The sequence below is a fragment of the Eretmochelys imbricata genome, chromosome 19 (assembly GCF_965152235.1).
Source record: "Eretmochelys imbricata isolate rEreImb1 chromosome 19, rEreImb1.hap1, whole genome shotgun sequence".
Taxonomy (NCBI): Eukaryota; Metazoa; Chordata; order Testudines; family Cheloniidae; genus Eretmochelys; species Eretmochelys imbricata.
Genome location: NC_135590.1, coordinates 9,197,923 through 9,215,399, shown reverse-complemented (window position 1 = coordinate 9,215,399; position 17,477 = coordinate 9,197,923). Strand labels below are relative to the sequence as shown.

The 17,477-nt window shown below is 47.0% G+C and overlaps 1 protein-coding gene across 2 annotated transcripts in view; it reads right to left on the bottom strand.

The window, feature by feature from the left end:
• Positions 1-511: 511 nt before the first annotated feature.
• The window catches only part of LDLRAP1 (low density lipoprotein receptor adaptor protein 1), a 38,535-nt gene continuing 21,569 nt past the window's right edge, over positions 512-17,477 (bottom strand). The window contains exons 4-9 of one of the 2 annotated variants that reach the window (XM_077837986.1): positions 15,017-15,131; positions 10,764-10,836; positions 9,313-9,396; positions 6,702-6,829; positions 4,362-4,396; positions 512-2,594 (exon numbers count right to left, since the gene is read on the bottom strand). In XM_077837986.1, the coding sequence (XP_077694112.1) occupies positions 2,450-2,594; positions 4,362-4,396; positions 6,702-6,829; positions 9,313-9,396; positions 10,764-10,836; positions 15,017-15,131 (580 nt within the window). In that variant the 3' untranslated portion in view covers positions 512-2,449. The remainder of the gene's footprint in view (positions 2,595-4,361; positions 4,397-6,701; positions 6,830-9,312; positions 9,397-10,763; positions 10,837-15,016; positions 15,132-17,477) is intronic. The other variant, XM_077837987.1, reaches the window with a different exon arrangement.

The window sequence follows — 17,477 nt, the reverse complement described above, 5'->3', positions numbered from 1 at the left end:
TTTTCCCTGGCGGGGCCCTGCCCCACTCTTCACCTTCCTCTGCAGCCTTGCCCCACCTCTTCCCCCCCCCCCCCCCGACTCTGCCTCCTCCCCCACCCCCCCCCTCTCTGCCCTTCCTCGAGGCCCCCTGTCCACCACTCTCCCCCAACCACCTCCTACCCTGGAAAGGTGACTGGCAGACCACCCCGGGGCCTGCTGAAAGCACAGCACAGCCTGGGAAAGAACAGATGATTCTTACCTGGGGGCTGAAGTCAAAGCACATCACTTAAGCATGTGCTTGTCAGAGAGCTAGCCATCTGATTACAATAAGACTCCAGCAATCACTCCTCCACAGGTAGGCCGCTGTGAAGAGACTGATCAAGGCATGCATTCTACAAGTGTTTCATATGCTGGCCATTTCCTGTCCATTAGATGTGGGAGGGAGAAGGTAATCATTGCATGTGAGAAGCAGGGACAAGCTAATTTTTCTTGCCACTGCGTTTGCACATTTAAAGCAGTCCATCACTGGTACTCAGAAAAGGTGGAACTTTTAATAAAAACATTTTTTTTTTTTACAGCGTAGGGTTTAAGACTATGTACATATATGCAGAATACTATATCTGTAAGGATATACTCCAAGGATCTCTAGAAAGAGAGATTAACGTATAGCTGAATCCTCATGGTTTGTGCACCAAAAACTTTAGAAAAAAAATCAACGCCCCCAAGGAATCAGAGCAGGGTGCTTGCTACAGCTGGCTTTGCTTAATCGGGGGACTGTTTATACAATCAGCGTACAGTAGATATACAGAACTTAAGCGTGCAACTCCTCCGTTTGCAAGAGACTACCAAACAAGATGCAAGAATGCTTTTGCAGGAGAAAGGAGTACCAAGATTTTATAGTGGACATGAGGGAGCTGCGACGCTGACTCATCACATCACAGTACCCTTTATAAAACGCATCGTCTGTAAGTTACGAGTCATTCAGCTGTTTCCTAATACAATTACTCTCTCTCCCCGGAGGAAAAAAAAAATTATTTATTTTTACTTTGTACAATGTTAGGAGACTTATAAAAAGATGAATTCATTCCCCACGTAGTGTTTCAGAACCAAGTTACAAATCTATAAAACAGATTAGTATATTCCTCACAAGGCCACAAACACTGCAAACTATGTCCGTGCAGTCATTAAGTTTAATCTTTTAATTAGCATAATCCTTATATCGCCATTATTGATTTTCAAATCTAGAAGTACAGGAGATTAAGGAGCCGCATTTTTCTCTCAGCTTCTCAGGAGGTGTAGGTCTTGGAACGATCATCAAAATAGCATACAGGGGATTTTTTTTCCCCCCCTTGGAAGAACATCCAGGTAAATATTGGTTTCACTTAATCCAATTCTGCCTCAGCCTACTAAGTGGCTCCACTAGACAGATTGGTATGGAGACCAGACAGAGGTGTGCCCAGTAGGAGGCAGCCAGCATTAACCTATTATGCATCTGGTTCAATCCAACCTGCAATTTTCAATGTATGATCAAAAGCCAAGTGTTACCAGAGAACCTTTTTATGACTATCAGTGCGACTGAAGTCTTTAGATTTAGAGTCACAGTGAAGGGAAAAAAAAAAAAAAATATATAGTGTGAGGTCGGTTGTGAGATACAGACCTGCAATATTGCGGTGGTTTTTGGATCAGTAGCTTCTGGGTGAGAAGAGAGGTTAGAGATGAACACCCAGCTTGTTTTGACATTTTGGGCCATACTTTCAGTTCAGGCTTTTAAAGTGCAAAGCTACAAGTCTTTGGGTAAGTGTGCCAACTCCAATCTGAAAGCTAACAAAGTGTCAGACAACCCATTACTGATGGCTGACAACTATGGGGATTTATCGCAGACATTCACAAGGAAAATAAAACCTGTTACCTCTGATTTTAATACTGGTGTAGTTCTTTCCCTCCCAGTTTATCAAGAAGGTGAAATGCAAGTAGACAACTGCAGAACTAGAGCTGTTTTGGAAGCAAAGGATGAGTAACATTTGTGCTTACAATCGCAATTATATGTGCGGGTGTCTAGAAAAATATGTACACGCTAAAGAGTCTTTGGTGCTGGATAGCCATTTTCGGAAGACAGCAAGCTCTGCTGAATACTCTTCCATCAGTATATTGCCATCTAAGACTGTACACGTTACTTTTGTATAGGATCCAGCAATGCAACTTCCATAATATATGTAAACTGTAACGGTTACTGAATAAATATATTCAAGAGCATCTCATTGTTTAGATAAAAAGCAAGGTTAAAAAAATATGTATTAAATGTCTAAAGCTTTGGTCTAACCAGTTGTTATTGCGGTAACAGCATCTGTAAGAATGGTGAAACCTCCCCTTTAAGAAATCCCTCCAGAACTTCACCCAGAAGGGTTTGCATTCAGCCCTTTTACTTTTAGTGGTTACTTTATTGCAAACGGTTCGGTGGAGGAGGAGTTCTTCAGAACCCAAACAGGTCATCTTTCTCTGCCGCATTTGAATCCATTTTGTCCCAGTCTACGGGAGAGAGGGTTTCTGCACTCTGGATATCTTGAGCAGTCAGGCCAGTGTCCAGGACGTGAGGGTTAGTTCTTGACTGAGCAAGTCTGAGAAGAAAGAAGGCGTTTATAGCCTCTATACTGCTATATGCAGCTTCATACTTCAAAATTCTTCCTACAGCTTGTAAAGAAATGCTCCTAAATAGGGAAAAAGCTGATCTTTGAAGCTCTTTGAAGTCTGATGCCTGCTTCTCAGAGTTTCACCTTAAAGACAGTCTACATTCGCAATGAGGGCTCCCTTTACAGTATAGGCCTGGCAAAACGTTGCCTTTTTCCTCCGAAGCTAGCACTGACTGGTACATTGTTAGCAGGGACCTTATCTCAGTTAAAAGAACGCACTGACCAAAGCAGCCTCACCAAAAGAAGTGTCTAAATTTTCACCATTCCAGGAATACCTGAGCAAGCAGCCAGTACATAATTTACTGCCATCCACAATCACTCCAACAGCTCACAGTAGCACTCCTGGTTCTCAGAAGCTGGTTCTAAAATTTTACTCTTAAGTAAAAAAGACAGTATTTTGAGGCTGTGTTCAGATCTGAAATGGTAGTGGTGGTCAGCCTGTAGGGTCATTTTTAACAGGATCTTTCATCCCAGGGCACTGCAGAGGTTTATGAAAGTTAAAGCCCCACAGATTTGTAGTCCAATTACTAAATTTCATGTGTACAAGCCTAATACTTCAGTGCAAACTCTCTCATGCACAAAAGATATTTGGAGTTCATATAATGGATCTTAACAGACTATCAACTCAAGTTTGACCCCAAAAATATGTTTTTAAAACCACAACAAAAGCCAAACCCAAACCAGAATGATGCTTTTAAAAGAAAGATCAACAGAAAAGTTCTCATGATTTGCTAAATTCCATTGGGAAAAGATTAATAAAGTTCTCCTGCTGCATTTGCGGCCCAACCATTGTGACAGGGATAGCCTGAAAGTGAAACTGACAATTCAATGTCCAAACTGCAGGGGCGGCAGGGGAGATAGTGACTAGTAAAATTTGTTTCTTAAAGTTCAGTTTTAAGTAGTCCAACACATTCGTTAGTAATATAGGTGAGGAAACTGGTTTGGAGTAGGATTTAAGTTTACAGCATCCCTTTAGTGATTTAGGAATGGATTTGCAACTTCTCTTTCCACAATGAACAGTGGAGGTAAGGAAAGCGAGCCTTCCACCTTAAGTCCAGTGTACTCGCTTTTTTTGCGCTATAAGCTCAACTAACCTTAAACTACTGTAAGTATGGTTTAAATAGGTAGATATTAGGGATTTGCACTGTAATCAAGTTGGTTTTGTTACAACAATGCAAGGATTCTAACATAAAACCCCTTGGTTAGGTGATGAACTAGATCTGAGTTAGAGGGTCTTACTCCTTGACTACATGTTTGCAGTTCATCTGGGGAATGGCAGCGTAAACGCTATGTTAGTGTAACACTAACATGGGGGAGAAGCAAGTCCGTCATAAGTGCAAGAAGATCAGACCAAGATCACTCCTGCTAGCATGGGAACTAGACACTGTCAGCTGAGCGAATAGCATATCCGTTCCAGGAAGAGGAGACACTATCACCATGCTACGTTTGGGGAATTAAATTCCCCATCACACACACACACCCCTATCTCCATCCTTAAAAGGTTAGTCAAATATTTTGACCATCAGCCAGCCTCAAAGTCTATCTTTCAATTAAGAGCTGAAGCACTGGCTGGGCTGCTCCCCCGGTCAGATCATTGGAGCAGATTAGATTAGAAGCATTATTAAAACCAGTCAGAGTGAAGACTCTTGGGTTGGTCCCTAGTGCCATAAACTTGTAAAGAGTTATTAGAATTACCTTGAAAATGCCTCCTCCAGCCCGTCATCCATTTCCTTTATTAAGAAAGAGAGAGAAAAAAGAAGAGGTCGTTGCTAAGCTAGCACGCAAGTGTATTTAAACAGCTGGCTCAACTTTCCTTCGGGCGTAGGTACAGCATCATCAAGTGCTTAGAGCAACACTGGGTATCCGGGTCTGAGCACTGCAGTTTTCTTTGCAAGGACCTAACAGATTGAGGGATGCTGTTCCACCACCAACCACATCCATTTCCAGCATCTCTCCCGTCTCTTCTCCCCCTCCCAACCAGCAGCATTCCCCTCCCTGTACCAGTGCAATAGCCAACCTAAGGCCTGATCCAAAGCCCAGTGGAATCGCCCTCCCTGCCCCCAAGCCTTCCAAAATTAAGCATCCACACGACCAGCACCCCCCAACCAAGTTAACTTCAGGTAGCAGAAAGCTGTGCAGTGCCAGGTACTGCTATTGCCTCACCCTTTTCCAAGGCCTCCTGATGGTTTTCTGCAGTGGATTTTGTTGGGAAAAAAAGAACAGGAGGACTTGTGGCACATTAGAGACTAACAAATTTATTTGAGCATAAGCTTTCGTGAGCTACAGCTCACTTCATCGGATGCATGCAGTGGAAAGATTTTATACACACAGAGAACATGAAACATTGGGTGTTACCATCACTCTCATTACAGTCTGTATGATAACACCCATAGTTTCATGTTCTCTGTGTATATAAAATTTCCCCACTGTATTTTCCACCGAATGCATCCGATGAAGTGAGCTGTAGCTCATGAAAGCTTATGCTCAAATAAATGTTGGTCTCTAAGGTGCCACAAGTACTCTTTCTTTTTGCGGATACAGACTAACACGGCTGCTACTCTTAAATTTGTAGGGAAAGAGAGATGCCTTTTTATTTGTGTACTGCCTCTTTAAAATTTCTCACCACTGCTGCTAAGTCAAAATTCACTGCTGCAGGGAGGGACAGCCCAAGGCTATGCACAGTGTAAGCCCTCAAAACAAGCCTAATCCTTGCGCTGTCCCCTCTGCACAGGGGTGAGTTTCACCCCGAGAACAGCCACTTTGTTCCAAGTTCAGATGCTGAGACTCCGGCATGTGCTTCTCACAAGAGCCTACTTCTGTTCTCTCAACGCAACACAAAAAGGTTGTTCTGGCTGAAAGCATCGGTTTGCTCTTTGCATGCAGACACTTTCCCCAGCGCTGGAAACAAAAAGCGGATCACTCCTTAGATTTTAGGGTTGGCCAAGTCGACTGATTGCACTCACCATTTCAAGCTTACAGGGTGCAAAGTGCAGCAGATACAGTGGACCCAGCTCAGCAGGATGCTTTCGGCAAAGGACCTACTAAGCACATACTTCAGCTGGACCTTTGTGCCGAGAACATTATATTTAAAGAGCTACGGGGCAGCGTTTCTTGAGGAACTGCTGGTGTGCTTCCTTTTCAAATCTCTCCTCTTTGGAGGCTGCCCATGAAGGGTATTTGAATATTACTGAATGGGGGCTGAGGGGTTGTTTTAATTGAAAGATTAGGTTTGAAATGGCCTTTCAATGGGCAACTTGATTACATCCACTGGGGGTTTTAAGCTTTGGGGCTCTGATGACCTTGATGCTATTGAGAGTTATGCAAAAGAAGGAGGTTGGTTAAGATCCCTCCAGGACCTACGGTGATGTTGAGATTAACAGGTGATATTCTAATTTGGCCTGAAGGTCACAAAACTTGGGTTCAGACAGGCAGTCTCTGGAAGCAAAGCCCCTTGGCTAAAGAGGCCCCATCACTGCTCCACAATTCAGCAGATTTCATCTACTGCAGTGGGAGAGGAGGAGGTAGTTTGAGGTCGTGGGTCTCAGACTATTCAGGACTTGACAAGTCAAACAATAGATTCCATGGCTAGAGCACGGGTGTAACCCACACCAGCATGCACAGCAGCTACAGACTGGTGCTTCCATCTGAAAACTAGACATTCAGGTATGTGATAAAGCACATGAAGTGCCCAAGCATCTGAAATGTGGGTTTGTGAAAGAAGTTTACAAGCTCTTCTGAAAATCCCAGGTCTTGGCAGTCAACAGGAGCCTAAGAAGGAATTAGGCATCCAAATCAAACTCCAGGCTCCCACTGAAAGCAAACTTGATTGGACCCCTTTGAAAATCCCAGCACGAATGGCTGAGTAGTCTGGAAGTTCTACACCCAATTGCTAAGGCTTTGGTTAAGAGGTGGGCCCAGAATGAAGACAACCCCCATCCCCAACGGAGGATGTTGGGACCAACAGAAAATGAAGCTTCACCTTCCCCCAGCATCCCTCTTCTCAGGAGAAAGAGCTAGCACCTCCAGTACGCTTACCCAGACTATGTTGTTGTTCTCAGATGAGAAGTTTGGACCCAACTCATCCACGCGTGGGGCGTTCACACTGACAGTCAGGGGAGATCTGGCAGCATCTTCGAAGTCCAGCAGGTTCCCTGTGGCAACTGCTGTGTGAACACAGAAAAAAAAACGGTTACCTAGAAGAGTTTTGCAGTTCTCCTTCCCTGCCCCCTCCACTCCAATAAGAGAAATTGGTACACCTTCCTACTGGGCTATCCTGCCACCACTTATTCGCTTTACGTTAACAGGTAGAGAGTCCTTCTCCAACCTCCCACATTGGGGCCAGGACAGTGCTAGGCACTGTACAAACATCTGGGCAGGGACTGTAAAACCTGATGGGCCAAAGAGACAAGAGAGTGGGAAGGGAAAAAGAGGCACAGATGAGTTAAGTGACTTCCCTAGGGGAACACACAGCAGAAAACAGAACCCGGTCATTGGATTTCCCAGTCCAGAGCCTTGCCCAATGGGCCACACTGCCACCACGCTCTTGATCTATGCTACACTAGGAGTACAGAACGATTACTGGGCTAAGCATTGCGTCAAAGCCCCTCTGCAGAAAAAAAGCCAGAAGCCTCATTTTTATGGCAAGACACCCTGGATTAGGTGGTGAAGCAGACTGGGAGACCTGCAGCAGTTTTGCTTAAGCATCCGTTTGAAAATGGAATTATTGAATTAAATATGAAGTGGGAATAGCCCAGCCTGCACTTTGTCCCCTAGGTTCTTTTGATATTAATGTTATTGCAGCCCATTCCCGCCTTCAGTCTAATACCACACAATGTCATTCAAGCTCACATTTGCATCATAGGACTATTGGTAACCAGGCAAAGAGTAGGTGGGTGTTTGGATTTTTTCCATCTTAAAGTGCCACATTAACTGAATGTTTGCTGCTCAAGTTAGTCACTTTGCTAGCTGGCAAGTGCCATCATTTTATGTTTCAGAGTTAACACCTCATTGAGATGCATGGGGCAGTCCTCACCTCTCCAAGCTAAAGATTCAGGCTGCTTGCAGTCTCAGGGCTGGTCTACACCAGAGTTATGTCAGCTTAATTACATTGCTCAGGGCTGCAAAGAGTTTCATGCCCTCTGCAATGTAATTAAGCCGACCACAACAGTTTTGCCTTTTTCTTTGCCAGCTTGTATTCCTCATCACGTTCTAGCCTTAACTTTCTGCCATCACTTAAACTTTTCCTCCTTCACTGCCTCCTGCACACTACCGGATCATCGCCATGTCTACTTCACAAGAAGTTTCCCTCCTTTCATTTGGCCACCCCCTCTTCTCCCTCCAGCCTCGCTGATGTGATCATGGTCCGTTTGGTTGTAGTCTTGCCTGCAAGCCTCCAACACTTCATGTTTTTGGTCCACAATTCATCTTTTGCCCATCCTCCCACCCCACTAGCCTTGTCACCCTGAAGTCCATTACAAGCAACGTAATCTGCTCTCCCGGAACGACTTCAGTCTCCCCTGTTTGTTAAATCTCATCTTGGCAGGAAATGGCCACTCTTCTATGTAATAAAGTGCTCCTCCCTTTTTTACAAAGTATGTATTGGCAACAATCAGGCCATGGGCTCTGGCTAACAAAGACGTTCTCACCAGCTGCATTTCTGGGTCCAAGGTATCGTACTTAACAACTGTTTTAGCCCTTGGGTTCTCCCATATGTCCACTGAGAGAGTTTCATTAATCAATCAGGCACTTAGCTGGACCTACTGATAAGCAAGGAACTGCTAGCTAGCTGGAATTTCTCTTCCTCTGTCATAACGCTAACCTATGGCACGTACTCACATAAAACATTAAAGTTTTGGTCTCTACTCACTGCTATTGTCAGAGCTCACTCTTCCTTTGGATGTCCACTATCATAGCCTGTAATGTTCTGCTAGGATTGTTCTTACTCTATTCTTTTTTACTACTGATCCATGGTACTGAGCCACAAAGCAACTTGTAGCACTGGTCAACCTCCATAGATTTTGATCCCTTCTATTCGGTGTCTTGTACACAAGCAACGTGCACCCTCCTTCTCTTCAGCGTCTCAGCTACTTCTTTGTTTCCTGTTCATAGCTCCTACATTCAGGGAAGCCCGATGTAGTTCTTGGGCTCACTTTAGCTGTACATGCCCAGAATGCAGTAGCATTTACCTTTTCTCACAGCAATTGTGTGTCACTTCTGGGGGAGGGTGGGGGGACGACGACACCCTAGCATTGTATTGATATTCTCCCTGAAGTCAGACGCAGGGAGAGTATGAGATTGTAAAAGCTGCACCAAACTGGCTAGTCAGGCCTGACATTTCTTGGTTTGACCCCCTATTTTAGGTGGGCTGTCTGCCAGCCAGTGAGCAGCCCTACCTGCCTGGATCCCTCCACTTCAGCAGAGGGCATTTAGAGAAGAGGCTGCAGTAGAAGCCATGGCTGAGAATGGCTCTCTTCGTAGTGGTTGGCCAATAACAAATCTACACCACGGATACAAAAAGTTGTTTGTCCTGCACTAGTCTCCGCAGTTCTGCTGGGAGACTTGGTCAAATCCGGATGAAGACACCCAGTTGCTGCTCAGAGGTCTTTAGATCCCTGAAAGCTAACAGGGCGTTTTGTTCATCACTTACATGCTTTAAGGCAGGCAGGATCTTCTGAGTTTGGGCCACTTGCACCTTCTCCCTCAGAGAGGGACTTTTCCCGCTTTTCTTTCTCTGCAACAAGAAAGACTCCCTCATTGTCCGTAGGCACTGGATTTCCTGATGTGCATTTCACGAACGGAAATGTCGTGACCATAAGAGCTGATTGGGAACTTTCCCCATCGGGGCATTTTTCTGTCAAAGTATTCATTTTGCCAAAATTGAAGTTTTGCCACCAAAAGATTGATTTTCCAGCTGGGGGTGGGGTGGGGGAGAAATGGGATTTACGGAGGGCTCCTGAACTGACTGCCTAGGAGACAACTGCCAGCAAAAAAAAATGAAACTGACAAAAGCCTTGCAGGCAGAGAGCTTTGAGATTCCATTCTGGTTCTCCCAAAATGCAGTTTTTCCGGAAATTGCATTTGACTTTTTGGTCACAAATTAGGGCACAATTTTTCTTACCCAGGGGGGATTTCCATTTTCAGCCAACTTTTGTGACTGCCTGCATCAAGGGCTTTGTGTACTTGGGACAAATGTTTTCCGAGTCACACCCTCAGGAGACACTTATGTTCCACTCACTTTCCAGAAGAGTCAGCACCACCCAAGACAATTGGGGCCAGTTCCTCCTCCTTCTCCACGCCCTACATACCTCTCTGGTGGCATATAAGGGCAGTCTAGAAGATGCAAGTGGAAGGGACGTGTGATTGAGGGTATTTCCCCAGTGCAGGAGATGCATAGGGCTGACACAAGTGGCCCTGAACAGCCCTGGATTTTTTTTTTTTGTTTGGGGGGGAGGGGGGAGAAGAGACGAGGAGAGGGGAGAAATACTCTAACTTACATGCCAAGGGATGTACCAGCCCCTACACCTGCCTAGAATCCAGGTGGCACAGACCCACAGTCATCCCAGGTGCCCTTTCCCAGCAGCACAGCACAGATTCTGCCCCCGTAGGTTTGGTTTTCAGAGGTGTGAGCACCCCAGCTTCATTACAGTGGGCACGGTGCTCAGCACCTATTGGGGGCGGGGAGTGGAGAAGAACAGCCCCAGCCCCTCAATATAAAATTCTCTCTTGCACACTGGCATGGGGTGAAAGGGACACAGGTGTCAGGCGGACTTGGAAAGAACAGCTAGTTACTTTACAGCTTGTTAGGCACACTGTATTTCATGTGCCCACCTATGCTGAAAGCAACAGGCAGAGACAGGTTTACAAGGAGCAGGACTCAGTACGAGGTGTCAGCCGTTGATTGCAGACACTAGACCCTGCCGTCAGAGTCACAAGAAATCTGCAGTTACGTTAGCAGCGCAGCCAGAACGTGCCTCAATGCCCCCCCCCCCCTTTTTTTTTTTTTTTTCCAGTGCATACTTTGAAAGATCACTTGAAAGGATAATAAGCCCAAATTATTTCCTTGGCTATATTGCAAGACACGGAGAGCGACACACTCACCTTCCTTGGATGCTTGCCAGAACTCAAACGCGACTTTGAACGCTTGAGCTACAGTTAGGGTGACTGCCTGGGCCTGAAAGACAATGTTATACAGTGCATTCGTTGGCAGTTTCTCCCGTCGATTTCAATCATTTGGCGGTTCTGCTGATAGATGTGAACCTGGAGCTTCCTAGTACTCTGGTGCCAGGACACCTGCACCCCTTTAGAAAGGGTAATCAAATACGGATAGCAGCAAGGATTGTCTGCTCTCCACAGGACGCTGCTGCAGAGAGTTGGCTGCAAGGCGTGTTACACCTAAGAAAACAATTATTTTCAGAAAGAAGGGAAGGTGTCACGCTGACCGCTCTGGAGGCTAAAGACCTCTCTAGCCTCAATGCACACAGAGCAGCTTGCATATTGGCCTCTCCCCTGTGCCTCAATCCCAACCAGGTGGGATGATTACTGTTAATCCTCCAAGATACTTGCATGCCCCACTCACTATAGTATCTGAGCGCCTCACCACACCTCTGCAAGGCAGGGAGTGCTATTATCCCCATTGTACAGATGGGGAAAACTGAGGTACAGAGCAGCTAAGTGACTTGCACAAGGTCATGCAGGAAGCTGGTGGCAGAGCAAGGAATCAAACTTGGTTCTTTCAAATCCTGGATGAGTACCCTAAGCATGGGACACCCCTCCTCAATTTTCAGGGGCCATCTGACTGCCAAGAAAGGTGCCAGTGATGGCAGGTGTTGGTGGCTGGACCGAGTGCCCTCCACTCGTTTCAGTTAAGATGCTGAATGGCCAGGAATGACTTTCACTACAGATGTAGGGCTGGATTAGCAATGACAGCTTAGAGAGCTACTGTCCATCACCAATTCCTTCCCCTCCCCATTCGAGTTGGTTCTGAACCGAGGACCATCTCGAGTAACAGGATGCTGTAAGAAAAAGCATTAGATAGCGGGGGAATGAAAGCTGGTGCCCCCCACAATCAGTTTCAGCTCTTAATGACAGAGTAAGGGCTGAATGTTAATGAGCCCAGAGAGATACAGGGGAGCTTTCAAAGGCACAAAAGGTAGCATAGGCACCCAGCTCCCAGTGAAGTCAATGGGAGCCTCTATCTGGAGGGGACTGTTACACCCACTTGCACCAGCAGCAAGTTTGGCCCTCCAGGCCACACATTGTGTGCCACTGTAATTAAGCGGGTTTCTAAACCAGCGTAGAAACGGTCCTCGCGTGGACTCACTTCTGTAGTTGAAAGAGTCTCAATGTAGCTTATTTCTCCTGAGTTTACAGAAATGAGCTATGCTGCTGTAACTGCATCCACACCCACTCAATCCATATGTTTCTAGACAGACAGAGCCGTATGAAAAACCCCTGCTCAAACCAGCCCTTCGAGCTAACCAGCAAGGCTTACGAGTGTGGCGAGGAGCGACATGGGATGCCAGGGTCATTAAAGAACAAGCTCATTGAAGATTTTACACAGTGGCACATCACAAGGCAGAAGCAAGGACTTTTAAAGACAGCTGACGGGTGATAAGTTTGCGTTTAGAGTCGCATGCAAAATAAATCCAGCTTCCAAGACACGGAACTTCTCCCTCCTCCAGGCTTTGGGGAAAAAGCGGAATAAAAAGTTTAATTGAGAAATAAGTTCCAAGAGCCACGGGCTTTTGAAAAAGGGAAAAATAAAAACACACAAAACCCATCTCTGCCAATTAAACCTCACAAAAGTAGAGGATCTCATTTGAATGTCTGAGCTATTTACATCTGTGATGGAAGTGTGAATGCTTTATGGCAAAAAACTTAAATATGGTAATTAAGTATGAAACTCCCCACAGCTGTTTACAATTTAAGCTGTCACATCTGAATCAAGTTTAATAGACCCAGCTACCGTTGAGAATTGCCCATGAACTAAAAATATGGAGTAATTATATGCCAGAGCCGGGTAGCTATACATACCGAGCCCCGTCTTAGATGCCAAGCTCTGGTACTGCAGTATCAGTTTACCTGTTATCAGCATGGTGTTCACGCATTGTGTGTGCGTACAAAGATTCTGCTTGCTACCACAAAAGGCCTGGGAGAACTTTTTATTTTGAGGAAGACGTACGGCGCTGATGTACCAAAGAGATAATTCTTTTAGCACTGGAGAGATTTAAATTTTAATTTGCAGAGTCTCTTCTTATCTTGGCAGCGCAAAGATGGGGCTGTGCTTTGCAGCCAGAAGAGAACTGGTGGCTTCCTTTATGTTCCCTGCTTCCCCAGAGGGAGGCCGGGGGGGGGGGGGCGGGGGGAGGAGAAAGGGACAGAATATTAACACTGCCATTCATGCCTGGAGCAGCAGGGAGGTGTTTGGAGCGGAGGTCTGGGCCACGTTGCTGGGGGCAAATTTGGTCTCTTCTCTGCCCCAACCTGACTGAAAGGGGCTTGCTGCAGGGGCAATGCCAAGTCGCCGAGATGAAGAAACCTTCCCACCCCCCACGCCATGATGTGAGAACAGTCGTTGCTGCAGCCTCTGTTTAGATTATGCTCCCAATTTGGGGGAAAAGATGGGAATGGCAGAAATAAGGGCATGAAGCAGGCAGGGTATAGTTTAGATCTACAGCTCCCTGCCTAGATCACATCAATGCAGGAGGAACTGTGTCCCCCACACTCCCTGTGAGTTCCAGTGTGCAGGGGACGAGCACCCCCAGCCCTGCAGGCTTCCAGCCCCTGCAAGCCACAACAACTGCATGGGTTCCTCCACAGAAAGGGGCTTCTGCCGCTCTGTGTCTGGGGGAGGGGTATGCATCGGTCTGGTCCCCGCATCCTACTAGAGCGGGCAGAGGAGGACACCCCCCCGTTTCCTAGCACACATACACACTAAGCCCAGCCCCCCCTTGACTCATCCACATCTCCACCGCAAGGTCTCTCTGGCTCATCAGTCCCTGCCTCCCCATTGTGAGAGTGGAGGAGATCTAATCACTCTCTACACCCACTCACAGCTTATGCCCAGTGACCCATTTCTCTCCCTTGCCAACTCTTAAGTGCTGGGCCTTAGCCCATGCTGTCCCAGCTCAGAAGAGCTCTCCCGGTTATGCGATACATTGAGCCAAGGGGAGGGGTGAGCAGAGAAACCAAAACAAAAAAAAACCTATCCGCTCTGCTCAGAACAAAAGCTGGTGGCTATTTCCCAGCTCTGGCTATTCTCCTTAGTATGTGTTACGATCTTGTGTTCCACGCTGTGCGTCAGTTACAGTGCAATGGTGCTAAATCTGCCATCAAGTACAGTAACAAAGGTATCACGGGCTTCAATAGTGAGAGAGAGAGCGCGCGAGCTCTTACAAAAGAGAGCCACAAAGCAGGGGGGAAAGTTGAGGTGAAGCAGGAGCGGGGTCTCACACACGCCTTGTACTGCCCGGCCACTCTCCTTTTTAAAATGCTTTCCCATCCACGGCAGAGTCCAGTATTCCGGATGCAATGGTAGCATCACCAAACACAGCTACAGTCTTCCTGCAGCCACGGGGAGTTAAGGACGATGCAGAAATGATTTCATTAAGCGAGGAAGTGCCAGGAGAATTTCGGCAGGCGGGAGGGGGTTAGAGACAGTTCAGCAAATGCTACTCCCCCCATTTAAAATAAATGCCCCCTTCCCACCCGGCCCAATTATTAAAAGCTTTAATTCTGCATATCTTTAAGCATGTGACAAAGTCCCATTGACTTCAGTCACGCTAAACTCTAAGCACACTGAAGTATTTATGGGATCAGGGCCTTCAAGTAAGTTTCCAGGCTCAACTCAGTGTCATTTTTAACTCTGCATTTTGCCTCTTTAATAGGGGACTCTCACTCCTGAGAATGGGAGATGGGGCCTCCCCTCATGGGGGCATGCAGCCTAGTGGTTAGGCTAGCCGAGATCCCGGCGCTCCCGTCAGAAACAGGTGAAGTTGTGGATTCTCAGCCCCTCAAAGTCAAATCCAGCAAGGCATTTAAAAGTTCCTCCCAACATCAGCACAAAAGTGACATAACAAATGATATCTGCCCCTCCCATCAGCATGTATCCAGGTTGATTTAGCCTCACTACGTCCTACGATATGCTCGGGCCTCCAGAGACGCAGGGCTGCTGACAGCCCTGAGTTATGTCTGCAAGCATAGGAGCTCCAATACTGCAGGCAGGGCAGTTTGCTGGATCAGACCCCTAGATCAGTCAGCAAGGTCCCTGCCCCGAGGAGCCTATGAAGCACTGAACCCTGCCCACCTCTCTGGGAACAGCCGTACAGACCCGCGCCCTCCTTTCTACTGACCAGTTTCCGTTTGGGGCAGAGGAAAGCATGACACTCCAGGTTCTCGCTGTGCTGGCTCTGAGCAATGTAGGCAAACACTTTATCGTGGCTCTTGTCTGCGGTGCAATAAGAGATCCTGAAAGTCAGAGCGAGGGAAAGTTAAACTCTTGGATTATAGCAGGGTCGGGAGGAGGCCAGCTTGCACACTGACCTGGCAGGCTGAGCGTCAGATTCAGCCTGGCAGAGGGAACATGAATACCACCACGTTCTAAGAGCCCCCAGTTGGAGATTGGGGAACTCTTGGCCTGAAAGACAAGCCCCATTTTAGGCTTCAGAACCACAACTGTGAAGGCAGCAAAATGGGACTGACGGGGAGCGGAGCCACACACCGAATGATGCGTTTGGTAGGGTTACAGCCTCTGAACAGGAGCCTTTACCTTTGCTCAAGGAAAGGAAACTCTCTGCCCAGGTTTTGTGACATGCTAGTTTCTGAGCTGGGCAAGAGATACTTTGCTGTCAGGACAATCTCATGCATATTCTCTTCCAGCAAGAAGAGCGCCCAAGTTGTTCCAGCACCACAAATTACTGCGGAAGCTCCCCTGTGTGCACTTCAGTCAGAGAGAGAAGCTGACGTCGGGGACAAGGAAAGTCTGTCTGAAAGAATGAGCCTCAAACTCCAGGAGATCTGCTCTAGCAGTTGCAGGCATCCTTGAACTCAGTGGGCCATGGGGATTCACTCAGCCTGAGGTTTGAGGGACATTTCCTCCGATGGGCTGCTTTCCCCTGAGCCAAGCAGGAAGCGCTTTGCATTTCTGAACAAGGTTTTGGCCAGCAAGCAGGGTGCCCTTCGACCAGGCATTGGCCTGGTGAACAGACTATAAATGCGCCTTTGTAGGGTGTGGGGGCAGGACCCTCGGAATTCTGAGGGTTTCCTTCCCCCAGTGTGAATATCGGCACAGAGATCGGCTACTCCCATCTTACGTCAGTGAGTGTCATTGCGACACACGGCAGCTGAGTCACTGAAAGGCAATGCAAGGTGCACATACAACTGGCAGTAATTTAATCTAGCGGGCTATTGAGGATGTGACCTCCCCACAAGGTAGGTTCAAAGGAAACCCTGAAGAGGATTAGAGGAAAAAAGGGGGACCTGTGGTTAATCTTCTCACAGCACCAGATTCTCCATTCAGCCCTTGCTTGCATGACTGTCCTCTAGGAAGGGGAAAGTGCATCTCATTTCCCTGACAGACTTAAAGAGCCACAGTCAAGGTTTAACAACACTTTCATTTCATTTTTTTTTGTGCATCAGGTTACTTTTGCTCATTGGCCTACATTTTGCCTTGCCAAGTGGCGTCATGCTTCATGCTTCGCATGACGCCCTTCAGGTTTATTCCCCTCCGTCATTTGCTTTCAAAGCAGCAAAGTTGGCCTTTCTGAGAACTGCAACAAAACCTCCTGCGTGCGTCTCACACACACACCCTCCTCCCTGCTTCATAGCAACCCCCACTGTTCACCTGCATGTACAATCATCATTTGTTTTCAAAGGGAGGGTCATTCACACCAGCCTCTGAAGTTAATCGGTTTTGTAACCGGAAGGCAATTCACCACACACCAAGGGGCAAGTCTGAAAACCACCTACAGAGTCACAGGGGCTGTGTTTTAAGCCGCAGCAAGTCCGTTAGGATGCCTGCCTGAGGAGAGATCACAGTTTCTGCCAGTGAAGTCTGAGTTTGCCTAATAAAAGTTCCAGGTTTGAGGGGGCGTGCTCCAGAGACCACAGCTCTGTCAGTTCAATCCTGACCCGGCACATGGGAGAAATTACTTTGGGCAATAAAAGAAAGCTTGCAAGAGAAAATTAAATTCATGCACACCAACCCTCCCTCCTTTAGGGAAAGTTATTCCTTCACCCAAAGTGGTATTGTTTTACAGAACTGCCTCTGATGTTGTCAGCTGCCTTAAGACGCTGACACTTCAGTCAACTCAGAGGATACCTTTGTATAAACGTGGACCGGAAGGGACAGCTTCACCGTTCCGGTGTCCAAGCTCAATTCAAGGCAGCAGCTAACTATTCAGACCTCAGGTCTGCACTCACTTGTTTCCCCACCTCTTGCCCTCACCCACAACACAGTTCCGCTGGATTTCAGTAGACCAGGACTAATCTGGAGTGATTAAAGAGAGCAGAATTGAACGCCAGGTCTGCAGCTGTTAACTTTTAATTGTGAGGGGGTCTATGGGGTGAAGATTGCAGAAGGAACTCTACTCCCATGCGTTTTAACATGACCATGTTTATACAGTTGACTGTGTAGAGCAAGGACGGTCAATGGTTTTGTCCAGACCCACAGTGATCCAAAGGCCTCCTGTGAACTGACTACTAGGCAATGCAAAATGCCACTACCCTGTATTTCAGTATGGGGGAGCAGACTTACAACAATACGCCAAGGCAAGGAAGATTGGAAGGAGGCATGGAACACAGGAGTCAGCAGAC